Here is a 17,819-nt window from a genome sequence, read left to right on the forward strand (position 1 = left end):
CTTCAAAGACCTCCGGGTCCTGCTAAAAGCTTGATGTCAAATCTGGCAGTGGAGCCAATGGGGTTACCCCACTCTATTCTGATCTGTGCACACAAACACACCCGTTAAGGCCTACGATATTGCCGGCACATTTAACTAGCTGCAGGTATGTCAGTAAAAGCACATAATGCAGACTACTGATACATTTTCAGTTTTTTAAGCCTGCTAAGGCTTTCAACTAGAGATGAAAAAGCATGTACGGAATTTAATCTAATCTGAACCTATCCTGTACAAATGCCAAAAAAATTACAAAACGGCAAAAAGTCGTCAAACACATTAAAGACAATAGGTGTTTTTTCGTGGCAAAACTTGGCAACGTGGCAAACTGCAGTAAAGCCATTTCCAAACTTGTTTTATGTAGGACCCAGCTTTAGTGTTAGGTAGAAACCATAACCCATGGATAATGCATCTGTAGACTGTAAGATCTTTCAAGAAGGTTGCTACTATCAGCTGGAAATATTAGTCATTGTATGTTATGTCACAACATAAACTGTTCTCATCAGTTACCATGCATCTATTATTGGATTGATGTAAAACCCTAGTCTTTGTAGGTTCATATTCAGAATGAAATGGTAGCAAAACACTGTTGTAGTTCCACAGCAGTAAGCTTTGTGCTACCAGGGCCAAATGGACAGCGGTTACAAATCAACAGCTGGAGGGCAGCAACCACAAGGCAGATAGCAGATTTGTAAATGTTCTGTTCATTTTATAAGTCAGAGAGGGTTATGAACTAAATGGTGTATGGTTTGGGTCTTATCACCTATAGCAACCAATCAGCATGTAGCATTTACTGGTCACCTGTCTAAAAGCTAACATCCCATTGGTAGCTATGGGTTATTGCATGCGGATAGACTGAGCCTTTTATTACATATGGGGAAGAATGTGTTCAATGCTTAAACTACTCTTTACTTAATAGAAACCTGCTTGTGATGAAGGTAGGAAGGTTGTGAAATCTATGAATAAATCATGTGGGGGGGGGGGGGGGGGGAAATAGGAGATTATTATTGTTGCTGCTGAAAGAAACATGCAAGCTAGCCGGCAGAGTGGCACAGCTGCACATTGGCACACACAGCTACAGAAACACAACACCAACATGAAATACCTTTTCAGATGCTGCTCCAGTTCCAGAACCAGCACCTTCATGTTTAGTGTGTGACAGCAGCCCTGGTTACGAAGAAGGCTCCATTGCATCAGGTTTCCCAGCCTACACCTGCTGTCTGGCTCCCACATAAAAGCCTCATGCTGTAGCATCTCACAGGTGTCTAAACCCAGCTCATTCCCATTTCAGCATATTCTGGGCTCTGGGTGATTTCCATGAACACATGGGGGAGGGGAGTGGGTGCTATTCTTACAGACTTAAGACTCGCTCTCCGTGCAGAGACTGTTGCTATTGGATTGACTGCCCTGAGATGGAGGAGGAGGAGGAAATCAGGGCAGATGATGACATCATGAGCTGCAGGTCACATGGCAGTGTGTTACATAAAGCATCAAGAGAGATTAAATCTTTATGGGCAGGGGATTTCACATCTGAGCAAGCACAGGCTAACACTAATTCAGCACGCAGGGCTAATTCTGTTATATAATCCCTGCTCCTTCCCAGAAGAGCCTGGCTACTAACCGGTTATTTAGGTTTCAATAATCAGTGTAACATGAATGCTGATAACTATCACTATAGCTAGCCGCTGTTACTTGAAGACAAAAGAAAAACACTTTTTGCTTGCACATATCTTAAAGTGGCAGCTAAAGTGCTCATTAAAGATAAAACTTCTGTGTGCCAAAATGCCTCTGTATGCATCAGGGCTCAAACTGCCTCAGTACAGTAACCCATAGCAACCATGCCACTATTTGCTCTCAGTAATCTACCTGCAGCAGAATAATCAAAGCTAAATGCTTTATCTGAAAGGAAGAATTATATTTACAAGACATAAGCCTCCATATATGTAATGAAAGGCACTACAGTTACCCACCAGGTGTACCAACCAATAAGATGCTTGCTGACCCGCAAATGCTACAGACTGATTGGTTTCTATGGGTTACTGCATCTGTGCAAACCACTGGGGTTATGCAATAAAAGGTGCTAAATTTGCCCAGGGACAGTAACCCATAGCAACCAATCAGCAGGTAGCATTTACTAGTCACCTGTTTAAAAGCAAACATCTTATTGATTGCTATAGGTTACTGTTCCCAGCGAACTTAGTGCCTTTTATAATATATGGGATTTAGACTTTTAGTGCACATCTGGCATATGTTCTCACTTCCTCAACACGAATGAAAACTACTAATCTGTAATGGTTAAATACTCATTGTTTAACCCTTTAAGGACCAATTATCTTTCTCCAAATAACTAAACACACTAGCTGTGTCTTGTATGCGTTCTAATGCCTCACTAAAACCTTTTGTATGTCAGGACTGAATTTTAGAGATTTTGATTATTGCAATCTTTTTTTCAGTTTTCAGCATTACCGAAAACTTGAATCAAACTTTCAAAAAGTGCCATTGCAAAGCGGGTCAATCTTTTTGGTCCTCTTCAGCCAGTTTGAGATTACCACTGTTCTAACATTCTACTTGTGTGTAAATGGCCCAAACTCCAGAGACCCTCATCAAAGAGTGCCTTCCAAGTGCATGAGGGCCAGTTACTGTGCATCTGGTTAACCACCTAGTACCACTGCCTCTGTAGGGCCTCCCCACAATTAGAATCTAAGCCTCTGTGTACACTCATTGCAGCCTGATATGTGACTGGCCAAGTCGGGCCCAGATCTGGAAGGCATGGCCACTCTTAGTCAATTATACACTTTTCAAATAATTGTAAGTTCTAAGATGCAGAGCACACTTTACTTTTTCTTTCTGGATGTAATTTGTTTGTTTGGTGTATTAAGCTCCTTTTATTGCACAACACTGCAGAACATGTTGGCAGTTTCTAAATATATTAATAAGAATATAACTATGTCTATAATAATATAAAAAAGCCAAAGTGACTGCTAATGAATGCACAAACTAACAATAAACAACACTAGTGTGGATTAAGGGCAGACTGGTATAACTGCTTTCAAAAACAGCACCTAGCTACAACTAAAAAATGCCCAAAAGTCAGTCCTGTTAATGAACTTAAGCACAATACAGCAGAGCAGGTTTCTCTGCCATTGTTTAGAACTGTTCCCACCCTTATACAAAGTGACAGGTTACCAGATGAATGCCTCTTCTTGGTGCATCTCGGTGCCAAGCCCATGCATTATAAAACAAACATATCTGAGGGCCTGACCTTACCCTGCATAGTTATTCTCTTACTGAAAGTTGTACAAAAGACACCTGAATTCATAATATTTCATACAGTTTTGCGGCAAACTATATATGTATAGGGAACTAAGTAATATAACGTGCCTTTTTTAACGTCAACATAAGCTTCAAACATGAAACATGAAAGTGATCCATGAATCAAATGAGAAACAGGAGCAACTGCACCACTCACAGGAAAAGGCTAAACAAATGGATCACTGGATTTAAGCCACATTAGGTGACTTTCTCTAATTAGTAGCTTAGTATGTTGCCAATTGCCAAGAATAGAGCAAGCAAGGCACATATCATCGCAGGCAGTAGGTTAAGAATACCGCTGGCTGGACTTTGTACAACACGGATGTCTAACTGGTGGCCTGATAGCAGGATTCTGCCCTCCAGAGCATTTTTAATGCTTTAATTTTTTTTTTACATCAGCATTATGATAAAAGCTATTCTAACAAATGGCTTCCTTAAAGATTCAAACAGTGCAGTGCATCGGACAGGCTCAAACACAGCTAAATAAGTCCGACACTTAGGGCAAGGGAACACAAAGCGTTTGTTCCACACCTAAACATTCCCATGTCTAGTTGCATTAGGGTAGTGGCACGTGGGGAGATGAGTCACTCACAATAGATCTGCGATACAGCGGGCGACTAATGCCATCCCACCAACAAGAATGTAAATTGCCGGTGGGATGGCATTAGTCGCCCAAAGTTTCCTTGAGAGGCAATTTCAGGCGACTTCGGGAAACCGAAGCAACGCGTATGCCATCCCACCGGCTATTACATTCTTGCCGGTGGGATGGCATTTCAGGGAGATTAGTCGCCCGCAATAGTGAATATTTATAGAGGGCGATTAATCTCCCCTTGGCAAGGGCACACGGGGCAGCCACTGAATAAGTGCAGGCCGACAATTCGTCCCTACACTTGAAAAATCTTCTAGTTGTACTTGGAAGCATTAAATCCGCCCGATATAGGATGCTTCTGGATGCAGGCACAACTAGAAGATTTTTTTAAGCGTAGGGGTGGACTGTCAGCCTGCGCTTATTCAGAGGCTGACAATGTGCCCCGTGTGCCCTTGCCCTTACACTGAAACTGTAATAGACACTTAATATTTTTTATATTGGGTTTTGTCTCATCTTTGTCAGATATAAATAGCTAATTAGTGTCCTTTTTTTCTTACTGAAAAATCTCCATTTCATTTGATATAAGTGCTTTGCAAATTCTTAACTTAGATTTCCCCCTGCACCAATCAGAGTCAGTGAAAACTGACAGCGACTCACTGCATGAGTGTACTGGTTGCAGCCAAAATGTTGGGTTAAGTAAATCGTAGATACATTGTTAAATATCTAAACAAATGTAAGAAAAATATTAAATAACTCTGTGAAACAGATGTACTAAAATATCCAGTAAGCTTTTACACAAAACATTATCTCCTTGAATTATTATAGAAGTCTTACCTGTGGTGCCGAAGAATAGCAACATTGCAATTTGAAAAGATGAGCCAAGGTGCGAAGGAGAACCCCAGAAAGAAAATAGAAGAGAAAAAATGGTTATTAGTATGATTAACTACCAGATACCCACATGCTAAAATAAACAGATTTGTACGGAAAAGTATCTTAGATGCCAGGGTGTACGTTATGGTGGATTCCAGAAGTGTTTCTCTGTACATGATTATTGGCAAACTGGTGGATTAATGAATTATTTCAGTGACCAAGGAGAACCTCAAGGGGTAAGATCTAAGAGAACATCAGATTAAAGCGCCCACAAGTCTGTACTTAAGGACACCTGTCTCAACAGTCCAACACTGACATATTAATGGACAGGCACTTTGCTTTCTGTGTGCGTTATCCAATGATGTCACCCTTTGCTAAATGTCTAAACTAGACAACTTCAGTAGAAAGGTTAAACAAAAGAACATTTCAGAGAGACGCTAAAGAATATCAGTGTCTGAAAACCACAAATAATTATTATACTCTGGAACGATACTGCCACACAGTGGTAAAATAAAGCAATTACTACAAAGATCAACTACAAAACAAAACTGTCCACGAGACAATGTCCTAAAGCAAAACCCAACAAACAAATGTATCTTTAGACAATACAACATCCATGTATATTTTTTTTTTTATTAAATAGGGTAGTAGGAAAAGTTATCATGAAGGGGACAATCATCAGTACAGCAAAAACCTCAAGAAGCTAACATTTCAGAGCATCCCATATACAACTTTATCATTCTTTTAATATTATTCTTTTGAGGAAGAATTGCAAATGTAACATTGCAAGTATCACAGGTATCTCAATGCTATCTTTATCCTGTATGGAGTCTAGTCAGAAAGGCACCAATGGCATAATGCTCTCAAAGTGTAACCGTGCTCTGCAAAAAACCATCACACAACAGCACATATAGAAAAAAAAGTGCACACTGAAGTATGACTCTCAGAGGGTTTGCACCCCCATAAACTAGAAATAATGAAGAAAAAAAGCAAGAACACCAAGATAACTTCAGTACTATTTTATACAGACCACTCACTGACTAACACTATTGACCCTGTGCCAAACACTTTAAGAAAAGAACAGAGCATCACATGATGGCAGTATCACAGGAGGAAAAAACCTTCATCTTGTAATTTTTTTTACAATTTACATGCTATATAAAACACACACACACAGATTATATATAATTGTTTTATGGGTTTCAAGCACAGTCCCAATTTCACCCACCTTACCCAGAACTTAAAAGGCTAAGTCTAAATGCTTAGTCAAGCAATTTATAGAACAAAATATCATGCAATGGTGGTGCAAAGGTTCCTTGGCTCCTTGGCAGTTCTGGGACTCTATGTTCCTTTTAAGGCTGGGCACTATCTGCAAGGTGTTTCAAGATTGACCTGGTGCTTGCATGGTTTCTCCCATACCCCAAAAACATTCTCCTAATAAAACTTCCCCTAGTGTGACTGTAATAGGGATCTTAGAGAGTAAGTCCACTGGGGCAGAGATTGGTGTGCATGGTGTATACTCTGTTATGCACTGTGGGATATGAAGCTGCTATGATAATGACAATGTTCATTATTCAAAATGTTACATGTAATTTTAACAATAATTCAAAAGGTGGCAGCAAGTACCCAGTACATGATTAGCTACATGCTTGCATACTCTATAGTGACACCTAGTGCCTTTTCTGTTAAAATATTACTCTGTCATGAATGAGATACACATCATACAGCTTACCATTACCTTAAACATTCATCTACTCTCACTACACTCTGCCTGTGTTACACCCAGGCCAGAAACTGCTATACACACGCAGTTAATCTGCCACTCAAACTTATACACAAGCAGTGAAATACAGAAGGGGGAACATTTTTAAAATTCACTAAAAGTACCGCAGGAAGGGAGGGGGGTAGATGTAGACACAAGAACTCTGCCCAATAGAACTGCATGAGAAAACATATGTACAGTACCCTGATTTTTTTCAGGGGGCAATGTCAAATTGGCGTAATTTAACAGGAAAACATAAGTGGAGGGGGAAAAAAATGCCTCTTGCCTGTATGGGGCTACAAAAAGTGTCAATTCCAGGGAAACATAAAATTGGGGTTCTGCTATATTTGTGTAGCAGTTTTCTATGGGGATATAGTTGCCTCTTAAACAGAATATTGCCTTGTAAGTGAACTGCCCCCAGTTTGGGCTTGTATGTACTTGAAATGCCAGGGCTATTTTGGATCCAAGTCCAGGTCTGGGCCAGACATATGGAAGGGTTGTGGTACATCTGCATCTTTACTAGTTACATCTTTACTGAAGTGGGAATGCTATTGCCCTCCTTTGTACTTATGCATAAGGAACATTATTCACAAAATAACAGGTCACTGTGGCCTTACCTAAGCCTCCAATAGACAGGTCGTACTACTTAAATATCCACTCACAATCAGATAAGGAATCCTATTTATAATATTACATATTCATACATTAAAGATCAGGGGCAATGTCCCAGAGGCCTTGAGAAACCGGTTCCTACTAAACTGAACTCTGATGTAAGGCCATATTACACAACAGCAGATATTAAAGAAAAGCTGGCAGCAGGATGACTTGCACCTCAGTTGACTTTTCACTGGGCAATTTGTTAAAATCATGAAAAAATGGTATGTGACTTGAGCACAATGGTTAAGTCAATGGATACCGGCATGGTTAGTTTAATTTAATTCTTTGTGTTTAGTTGTCTTCATACAGTTTTGGGCAACTCAGTTATTCTTGTATTTCAGGAACAAAAATTACTAGTCTAAATAATGATGGCAAGTGGTCAAATACACACACACTTACATATAAATACACTCATGCACATGACCTATATAATTGTTGAGACTTTGCTAAAGCCTCATTATATATAGATGTTGTACTTTAGAGGTATAAATGGTTTATTATTGTGCTTTCTCTACCTAATATCTTTCTTACTGCAAACAAGCCAACCATGCTGTGTCAGGCAGGCACTGCCAACTGCAGATTTGTGCTGGGAAATGCCAATTAGAGCAGCTGAAATCTGTTGGTGACTCAGTGATTGTGTGTGTTGGTTGCATCTAAGAAGGAAAACAATTTGAAGTACATGCACATACAGGCAACCATTAAAAAATAAAGGCTATTTGTGTATCTGTGAAGCAGATTTCTTAAAAACAGTTACTTAGTTATGTAGTGGGAGGTGCAGGTATTACTGTCCATCTCTCCAGTACCAGGGGGCACAGCTGCAAGTAGCAGTGTATAAACACATTTGTGGAACTATTATCAATACAAAAGATTTTGACCAAACACAATGAGCATGGTTTAGCGAAAAAAAAAAACAAAATTGGAAAAAGTTTGAAGCTATTAAATGGGTAATAGTAAATAATAATGTAAATAAGTGCTCAGAAGCAAGCCTTCCCAGTTGATTTTATTTTGGACTTTAGATCACCATTAAAGACCACTGATCATGTCTTATCCTCTGTTATATAAACAGTTCAATAGTTATGATTGGAAGTAGACCGTGTTCCCAGATGACACTAAAAAGGGGCTGCATTGCAAACTGTAAAATGTATAAATGTTTTTACATTCCATGTGGTTTTCAGGGGCAATTATTTGTTTAGATAATAGTATGCCTCTAAGTGAGTCACTGTTAAAGACTGAAAAGGGGTCAGAGACAAAGAACTGAGAGCATGTGCATGGTCTGTTCAAAAGCGGTGCCTGGCAGGCTACTTTCTAGCTTTCTTTTGCTACCGAATTGCCCATACATTAGCATATGTGCTTACTGCAGGGGATTAGTCTGCAGAATGGAATCTCATTTCATGGCCCCTTTTAATGGCATTATGATTACACTCTCCAGAAAGAGTTACTTCCATCTGAAAAGTTTTCAATATTCAGAGCCAGATTTAGGGAAGACAGGACCCTTGATAAAGAAACATGGTTTTTGTCAACCTTACTCTAAGAAGGGGGCATTCCATGATTAATTTTTTAGTTTAATTTAGTTTAGTTCAATTAACCTCCCAACTGTTACTTAAGGGGAAACTACTGTAAAACTAAAACGTTTATATAAAATTAATCTAATGGAAAGAAAAAAACTTTACAAAACAAAATATATTAAACATTCTGTACTCTTTCTGCAGTTAGAAGTTTTCTCTTCTCTGACCATGCAGGCTTTGTGTTAAAGTCAGTTATATTTAAAGACACTTCTAATACTTTGTCTAGGCAAAGGGAGTGCACACCACAAAGTATTTGCCCTGTCAGTCTGGCCCCTGTATGCAGAGACAGATTGCAGGGAGGGGGGATACTGAAGAGTAACTTGATTAATTTAGAAATAGTGCAGAATTTTTAATTGAATATATTTAAAAAGTTCCATGAGATGAAAACTCATGTTACCTTTTCATTCTTGCCATAGTCCCCTTTGACTTATGTCACATGCATAGTTTTCTTTGTCGAAAGATATCGGTCAATCCCTGAGCACATGGGCTACATTTTCGTCTTAAATTTTCAGGCCAAAATACACCCAGTGGGGCAATGACAGGCAGACTAAACTCCTGTCACTACACACATACACAGGGCTGTAGGGGAATGGCTGCCCAAACTATCAAAACAATAACGGCAGCCAAAGCATTACTTGTAGAAAATCCACCTGATATAAGTATCTAAAAGGACATTAGTATATCGGAAATCAGTGCCACAAAGCAAGATTGGTCAACTGTTTCTTTGAAAAAGAACACAAATAGAGCTAAAGAAATAGATTCCATTACACAAGCAAAAAAATATGACAATTCACTTTTCCAGCACCAAAGTAAAAAGTCTTCCAGAACTTCAATAAGCAATATTATGTTTTCAGATAAAAGAAAACCATTACAATTCTGATGATAGTATCCCTTAAATCCCTTAGGGCCGTGGTAGACGGGGAGATTAGTCGCCCGCGACAAATCTCCCTTGTTGCAGGCGACTAATCTACCTGATATGCCATTCCACCAGCTTAAATGTAAATCGCCAGTGGAATGGCATATGCGGCGACGCAATTTCCCGAAATGGCGGAAGTTGCCTTGATTCTTCACACTAATCTCCCCGTGTGTCACAGCCCTTAGGGTGAAGACACATGGAGCTACTAGTAGCAGCTACTTGTTGTGGCTACTAAAATAGACAATGCTGATCATTAACTCATAACGGTCTTTACATGTGTTTTAGCAAAGGCAATTCTCAGTATTGTCTATGGCAGGGAATTTTGGCATTTAGTAGCTGTGAAAAAGTAGCTGCTACTATTAGCTCAGTGTGTCTTCATACTTAATTGCCAGGCAACACATTTTTGATGCTGACATGAAACTGCCAGTGTGTCAATGCCATAGATTATATGTCCTGGGCAAGCTATGATCTATGCCATGCTCTGTGTTGTCCAGCAGAAAGTTGTGTGGAAAGATGAAAGCAGGATGCGATTCATGTCACTGCTTACAGACACATGACATTCAGCATGATACAGGCACTTTCTCTACTGGATTAAATCTACACGCTTTTTCTGTTTAAATATCTATTATTACAACTAAGATGGTCCCTCCCAAAACAAATTATGTAGATATCTTTCAGTAGAGTCAAAAGTTGATGCAATTATTCCACTTCAATATTCCATATCCAATAGAACTTCTCAACAAACTGAAATCATGCTGAAAAGGCTTCTTCACAAAAACCAGCAATTAATTTTAAATAATTGTCCCCACAGCAGTACAACTACTAGCCCCATGTCATGAATTTTAAAAACGGCCTGCGTTTTTGGCAGGGTACAGTTTCCATCAAATCCACGGTCCTGGTCGAACCGAATCAGAGTACTGATTAGCATACATTTGCATATGCTAATTAGCATTCGGAAGGGTTAAATGTTAGGGGGGATTTTGTCGCACGCTGATTTTTAAAACTTCCCTACCGTAGCATATGCTAATTAGGATTCGGTTCAGTATTCGCCCAAATCCGTCGGGGTGGGTTCAGGGTTTAGGCCGAACCCAAAAAAGTGAGTTCAGCACAACCCTAATTAAGAGGGGATTTTGAACACCAAGAATCACCAAATGCTCCATAAACCACAAAACTTTTATAGGCAAAGCTCAATTTAAATTTGCTAGCATCACATCATACCCCAAGCCAGATAAATATTGCACATTCAAAAAAAAAAAAAAGATATGAACTGACTAACATGGAATTTTTTTATACCGATTGCTGAAGAAAGCTAGCTAAAAGATCAAAGCTGTTTATGTGGAACAGAACATTCGTTGATAAAGCACTAGCTACAGCAAAGCCAAGAAAAAAAATCTAAAGATGATTAATTAGCTGGAGAGGTGGGTGGCTGTCACAACACCAAATGTCAGTTTGCTGGGGGGAGTAATAATAAGTTGCACAATATATACAAAATTCATATAAATAGGGTCAGAGTTGAAAATGTTTGCGCATAGTCTGCTAATTTAAAAACTATTGATTAATGGTTCATTGTTTTGCTTTTATCTTTACTACTTCTTACTGTGCTTGTATAATAAATTTCAGGTACTGTGTCTCAAGCTTACAGAGAAGAGCTTGTATAATGCAGAAGGTTTAACTGGGAAGGAGAATCTCACTGAATACACTTTCATGTTTCTGAAGTTGCGCTAAACCCCAACAAAGTAGAATTCTGAAATAAAAACATTGTTTAGTTGCATTTTTATACACCATATTTATTTGGTCTGACATCATTATACTTTTGGGGTGCTGGAAGACTTTAATGCAGTCCAACAATATGCAAGTTACACGTAGCCATGACACATGACCGACAGTTGCAGCTGGCCCTTTTTTGAGCAGTCACTGTGGGTGCTCGGAGACTTGTGGCACATCCCATTTAAGTTTATGAGAAGAAAGAGAGGAGTAGAAGTGGCAATTAAATCCCCTTATGTATGGGATCCCTTATCCGGAAACCCATTATCCAGAAAGTTCCGAATTACGTTAAGCCTGTCTCCCATAGACTCCATTTTAATCAAATAATTCAGAATTTTAAAAACAAATTACTTTTTCTCTGTAGTAATAAAACAGTACCTAACTAAGTTACATAACTAAGTTATAATTAATCCTTATGGGATGCAAAACAATCCTATTGGGTTTAATTAATGTTTTATTGATTTTTTAGTAGACTTAAGGTATGGAGATCCAAATTACGGGAAGACCCCTTATCTGGAATACCCTGGTCCAGAGTATTCTGGATAAGGGGTCCTACACCTGTACATACATACTATATATTTCCAGAAAAATAGAGGTCTTGTTATACAATCCACCCATGAAAGGTGGTTATTAAAGGAAAGAAAATTGTTTGGGACAGAACTTCAAAAAAAATATAACTGTTTGAAATGATCAGATTACACACACCATTGCCATTAGCGTTTAAATCATTTATTTTTTTTTTAACACAAAATTTCCATTGGATTTCAGTTTGCAAGTATTCCCTGGAGCAAATGTGCTACCAACTGTTGAACAGTTTGTGGAATTCTAGCCATGCACTGATCACACAGTTAGGCTGGCTAATGATTAGCAGTGTTGGCTGGAGATATGTATGTGCTTGCACACTGGGGGGGAAAAGCAACAATATCAACACACAACATGAATGTAATTAGGTTTCAGTCAAATTCTTAACCCTTGTTGCAGACAGCTTACTACAGCCAAGAACTGCAAGAACTGCAATACATAGGATGACTCCTCCATACACAGCAAACAAGCTCAAGGGGGATATTTATCAGTACAGGTATGGGACCCACTATCTGGAAACCAGGTATCCAGAAAGTTCAGAATTACAGAAAAACCACCTCCCATAGACTCCATTTAATAAAATAAATGTATGTTTTTCAAAAATTATTTCCTTTTCTGTATAAGACAGTACCTTGTACTTGATCCCAACTAAGATATAATTAATCCTTACCATTGCCATTAGTGTTTAAGTCATTTTCTTTTTTTTCTTTTTTTTTTTTTAGCAAACTTGAGGTATGGAGATTCAAATTACAGAAAGACCCCCTTATCCACAAAATCCCAAGTCCCCAGCATTCTGGGTAACAGGTCCCAATTCACAATTATGAATTTGATTTACGTTCATTTGTGTTCAAGAGGGGCAATTCACACTTGTGGCTATACTACCGATTCAGGCCCTTTAGACCAATTCGCAAGCTTATATGCCTATGCATGGGGGTCCTGTTATAGGCCTACACAATATCTTGCTGTAAATCAGGCAAGGTTTGATATTTCAGATTGCATTCCCCATTCTATCATTTGGCCCTAGCGCAAAGTGATCTTATTAACCCACTCACCGTAGGTGGGGAAAGAAAATCCTATTTATTCATACTAAGCAACAATGGATCATTTTATTGTGATAACCTTTAATAATATCTCTGTATAAGTAAAAAATCCTCTCCCAGTCGCCATCACCTATATCAGGTTTTTAAGAGGAGCTCATTATAGAGAGGGTTTATCTGTAGAATGGTAAAAGGAGGTAATTATTGTATTTGCAGTATCCCCTTAATAAATTACTATTTGTTTCAAAATAAAAATGTGGTATGAAACCAGGAAGTAACATACAAATTTTGGAGAAAACAAAAGTTGCTGCCATAAGCATTCCAAAAATTGCATTTACTGAAAAGCAAAACATGCCATGGAGGAACTCTCTGGCACAGAGTATTATTTCCAAAGGAAGCTCTCTATCATTAGTTAACAGGAACAACATACAATTTCTTTTTTCCAGTCAGTGTGTTTCACTGCAATGCACTAAAGTTGCTCATTTAAAAAACCACTAATGGATTTATGAAGCTACATTGGGACTACTAAAAGGTCACCAGACACCAGTCGTTTGGCTTATTAGTATGGAAAACATAATACAATTGGGAGAAAACAAGGATTTAAAAAATAAAAATAAAAAAACTGCCAACCACAGCTTTTTTTGTTTTCTATTAAGCAAAACCAGAACATTAATAATAAATACTTTGTGTGGTACTTTTATTCACCTGAAGATGTTAACCCCAACAGTAATATTTAATAAATGCTGGCCAAATCTAACCTTCAGGATTCTGAATTTGAATTGAGACATCAACACTATAGTAATAAGTAATGTTGAAGTTAAAAATGATATGCAATAAAAACAAATAGAAAAATACTACTAAAATCATTGGAAAGTGAAAGACAATGTGAGGTCAGACTCCTTCCTATACAGAAGGAAGACTAGGTTCGATCAATTGATCGCCGCATAGTTGATGCATCCCCAGATACTTTCCCCGGCATCGCCTTTGTTCAAATGACTGGAAGCCAAGTTTAACAGGTATTTTCTTCTAAAGCATTCAAAATAACAAATGGTTTTCAGGATAGGGCAATTATTGGGGGAGGCTAGAATAGATTTTTTAGTTAGTGTTACTTTTCCTTTAAAACTAGCCAACAAGTTACTTCACAAGCGGATGGTCAGGTTTGCAGTGAATGTGCTTTTAAATATTGCATAGATAGAACTACCCTTTCGCTTTTCTACAGATTCAGTATCAATAATATCCACAACAAATACGCATGGATATGATTAATGCTTTGCTAAAATCATTTATTGGTACCCCTAATTTTCAAGCAAGTATACTTTCCTTACATAATATGGATGTATTACACAAGTGATAGGTACTTAAATATTTAGCAGTCTGGTTTTAGGTAACATAAATCTGCTTTAGCCCCGATGGGTCATTTAGTTGTAAGAGCTTAATGTTTCATATCTCCACTGAAGATTAAATGAGTATGCCAGTGCTGTCCAGCTGGCATTGTCTTAAGCACCATAATGTTTCTAATCATGGAAAAGTTTACATTACATTGTTTAATAATGAAGCAGAATACATCTGCCACAGCATTTCATTAAAAATCGAAATTAACCCAAATTTGCCCTCTTGATAAAAAAAATCAAGCCTTAATAATTATGTAAAGGAACAGACACTGCCAAAACTGCACAGAACTAATGAATACTATGAATTTGTAGTATTTAAACCTCAAATGAAGGCTATGGCTATAAATGCAATGGGAGTTTTTTTTTTAACAGAGCAATGATGGTTGGAAAGATTCCAAAATAAGCAAACACATTATCATAAGTATCATACAACATATGCAGACTTTCTATAGCCATTCACATTGCCACAAGGTGGCCATTGCCCTAACATTAGCAGCAAAGCATGCAAATGCAACCCAGCAACATTACTTTTTCATGGCAGAACATATATAATGTAAAAAGGGAATATTTGCATAAATGTAAGGCTGGGGTGGTCTTAGGCTGATGGCAAAGAGCATTCGAGCAATTTAGGTAACAACAGGTAGAAAATGTAATCAAAACACCCATGTTCCCCTATAGTTGCAGTTACATACACAACTGTCACCTCGGACACAGGGGTTGAAATTTGTAACCCCAAATCCCGCAGGGCTAAATATTAAAACTTATTCTCCATAATAGTCCTTTAAAGCATCATATAATTTTTGTGAGGCTGTCAATCAGTGCTTCAAGCAGAACTCATTTTCTTATACATCAAGCCCATATATAGAAATATTGTATGTGCCAAACTGCTTTCCTGGCTTTGATATACAAGCTCACTGCTTCAAAAAACAGCTGCATCAGCAGACGCTTGAATAATTTTGTATGAAATACCTTGCAAACAACTTTTAACCATAATTAAGCTGTAAACATAGGTTTAAAATCTACTCTTAAGCATGCATTTTTATGGTGGGTCTCGATGAGCCTAGGGGTACAGTTTTAAGAGATTCTTATCTCCTCTCCATTATGCAAGCATGCTAGCTTTAAGATTACTTAAAGATAACCAAGTAATTTAAGGCAATGTTATTTTTAAACATAAAAGCAAAATCATTAAAGGTCTGTTAATCATTATTAACAATGGTTTTATTTATGATGTCCAAGAAACACGTCTTCCTAATGTTGTTGAAAGAAATAAACACAATACTGTGCAATACAATAATGTTTCATCCCTATAGTGCATTTCAACAGGAGAGAGTGAGAGCAAAAAAAGATGTAAGAAAACAGGTTCTCCTGGTTGAAATAAAGTCAACTTAGTCTCTTAAAGGAACAGTAACATCAAAAAATAAAAGCGGTTTAAAGTAATTAAATATATTGTATTGTTGCTCTGCACTGATACAGCTTGTGTATTTATTTCAGAAACTGTACAGTAGTTTATATAAAAAGCTGGTGTGTAGTCATGGGGGCAGCCTTTTAAAGTTGAAAAAGGGACAACGGGCACAGGTTACACAGCAGATAACGGATAAGCTCTGTAGAATACCATTGCATATTACAGAACCTATCTGTAATCTACTGTGTCCTGTGCTTGAATGGCTTTAATGCTTCTGAGGCAAACAGATCGGTTTACCTGTACAAGAGTACGATATATTTTCATTGATTTAAATCACTTATTTTTTTATGTTAGTTTATTTTAAACAGTAGGTAGAGGTCTTACCAAACCAGAGGTCCTACATTTAATTTTACAACTGCAAAGCTTTGCACAGTTTAACATATAAATATACCAAGTCAAAGCTTTTTGGACTGAAATGTAAATACGGCATGATACTTTACCTAGATACTAGTGGTCTGGGATTCTGGAACTAAAGTAGTGTTTCAACAACGTATTAGACTTGTAACACAAAACGTGATGACCGTCATTGCAATTCTCAGCAAACTATGCATTCAGTGTAAATGCCCAATATTTATCACATACCTTCTTATTAAGAACTTGTGTAAGTTTTACTTTTAAATCAACCTTCACTTTAGTACTATACAGTAATGGGATGGTTTATCCAGAACCCCATAATTCAGAAAGTTCTGAGTTATTGGAAGGCCATCTCCCATAGACTATTTTAATCAAACCATTTTTAAAATGTTTGAATTTTCCCTGTAAAAATACAACAGTACCCAACTAAGATATAATTTACCTTATTGGTGGCAAAACAATCCTATTGGGTTTATTTAATGTTACTTTTTTTAGTAGATTCTGGATATTAGGTCCCATACCATTACTATATGATTATAATAAAGACCTTTCTGCAAACCCCAGCTGCTGTTATGTTCAGAAGGTCTTCTTTTTCTATGCCATGATCTATAGTCCTGCAAGAACCTGATTCAATAAAAATAATCACAATGGCCTAACACACATAAGGCACATTGATCACTACTACTTAAAACAGCAATTAAAATACCCAATAATCTAAGCAGGTTGCATCCCAATGACTTTAGTGAAAAGCTGCATGAGTCACCCTGTACTGGCAATTATTTACTGAAGATGCACGCTGGTTTATTTTCAGATTATAATCATAGCTTCGAGGCAACCTGCTAAACATTCCCATGTGTCTCACTTCAGTTAGGAAAGCTTTGTTTTATATTTATACCTGTGCTGGAGAAAAAATAACAGCTAAGTCTCTGCAATTGACTAACTTTCATTTTCTGGTATGAAAGGTTTAGCACAATATGAAGTCTGGTAGGGAAGTTACTGCTTGATTCAACCCTTTAACTTTAATGCAGGACTCCACCAAAAAGTCACACCATCGGGTAATGTTCCATGGGGAGATTAGTCACCTGTACCAGTACTTTATTAAATCCATGTGGTCATGAGACTTCTCCATGTATGTAAATGGCAAAGCAATTCTATAACAAACCAAACTAAAATCATTTTTTTCTGATGCCTGCTTTTGAAATTAACACCACATATGATGCACAACATATCAAATTAATATAATAAATGATACTTTCATACAATTTCAGGTAGTGTTATACAAAGAGGCTGTGTAATTGAATGCAGTAACCTTTGTGATACTGCAATAAATACAGAACAATACTTTGTCCTTTGATGATATCAGTAACAAAACATAAATAATGATAAATAGGACTATTTCACAATGAAAAGAAAAAAAAACAAAACAATGCAGCATTAATTAGCTAAAAAACACTTGCGCCAATTCAGACTTCGCACTTTTTGTTTTCAATTTAGTAGGTAGATGCTGAGCAAATGGATTATA

General features: G+C 37.6%; 1 protein-coding gene across 2 annotated transcripts in view; it reads right to left on the bottom strand.

Moving 5' to 3' along the window:
* Window positions 1-17,819, bottom strand: part of tsc22d1 (TSC22 domain family member 1) — a 53,438-nt gene that overhangs the window by 13,284 nt on the left and 22,335 nt on the right. The window contains exon 1 of one of the 2 annotated variants that reach the window (XM_031896012.1): window positions 1,142-1,307. Within the exon in view, the coding sequence (XP_031751872.1) occupies window positions 1,142-1,290 (149 nt within the window). The 5' untranslated portion in view covers window positions 1,291-1,307. 2 annotated transcript variants of the gene reach the window in all.

The sequence above is a fragment of the Xenopus tropicalis genome, chromosome 2 (assembly GCF_000004195.4).
Source record: "Xenopus tropicalis strain Nigerian chromosome 2, UCB_Xtro_10.0, whole genome shotgun sequence".
NCBI classification, from domain to species: domain Eukaryota; kingdom Metazoa; phylum Chordata; class Amphibia; order Anura; family Pipidae; genus Xenopus; species Xenopus tropicalis.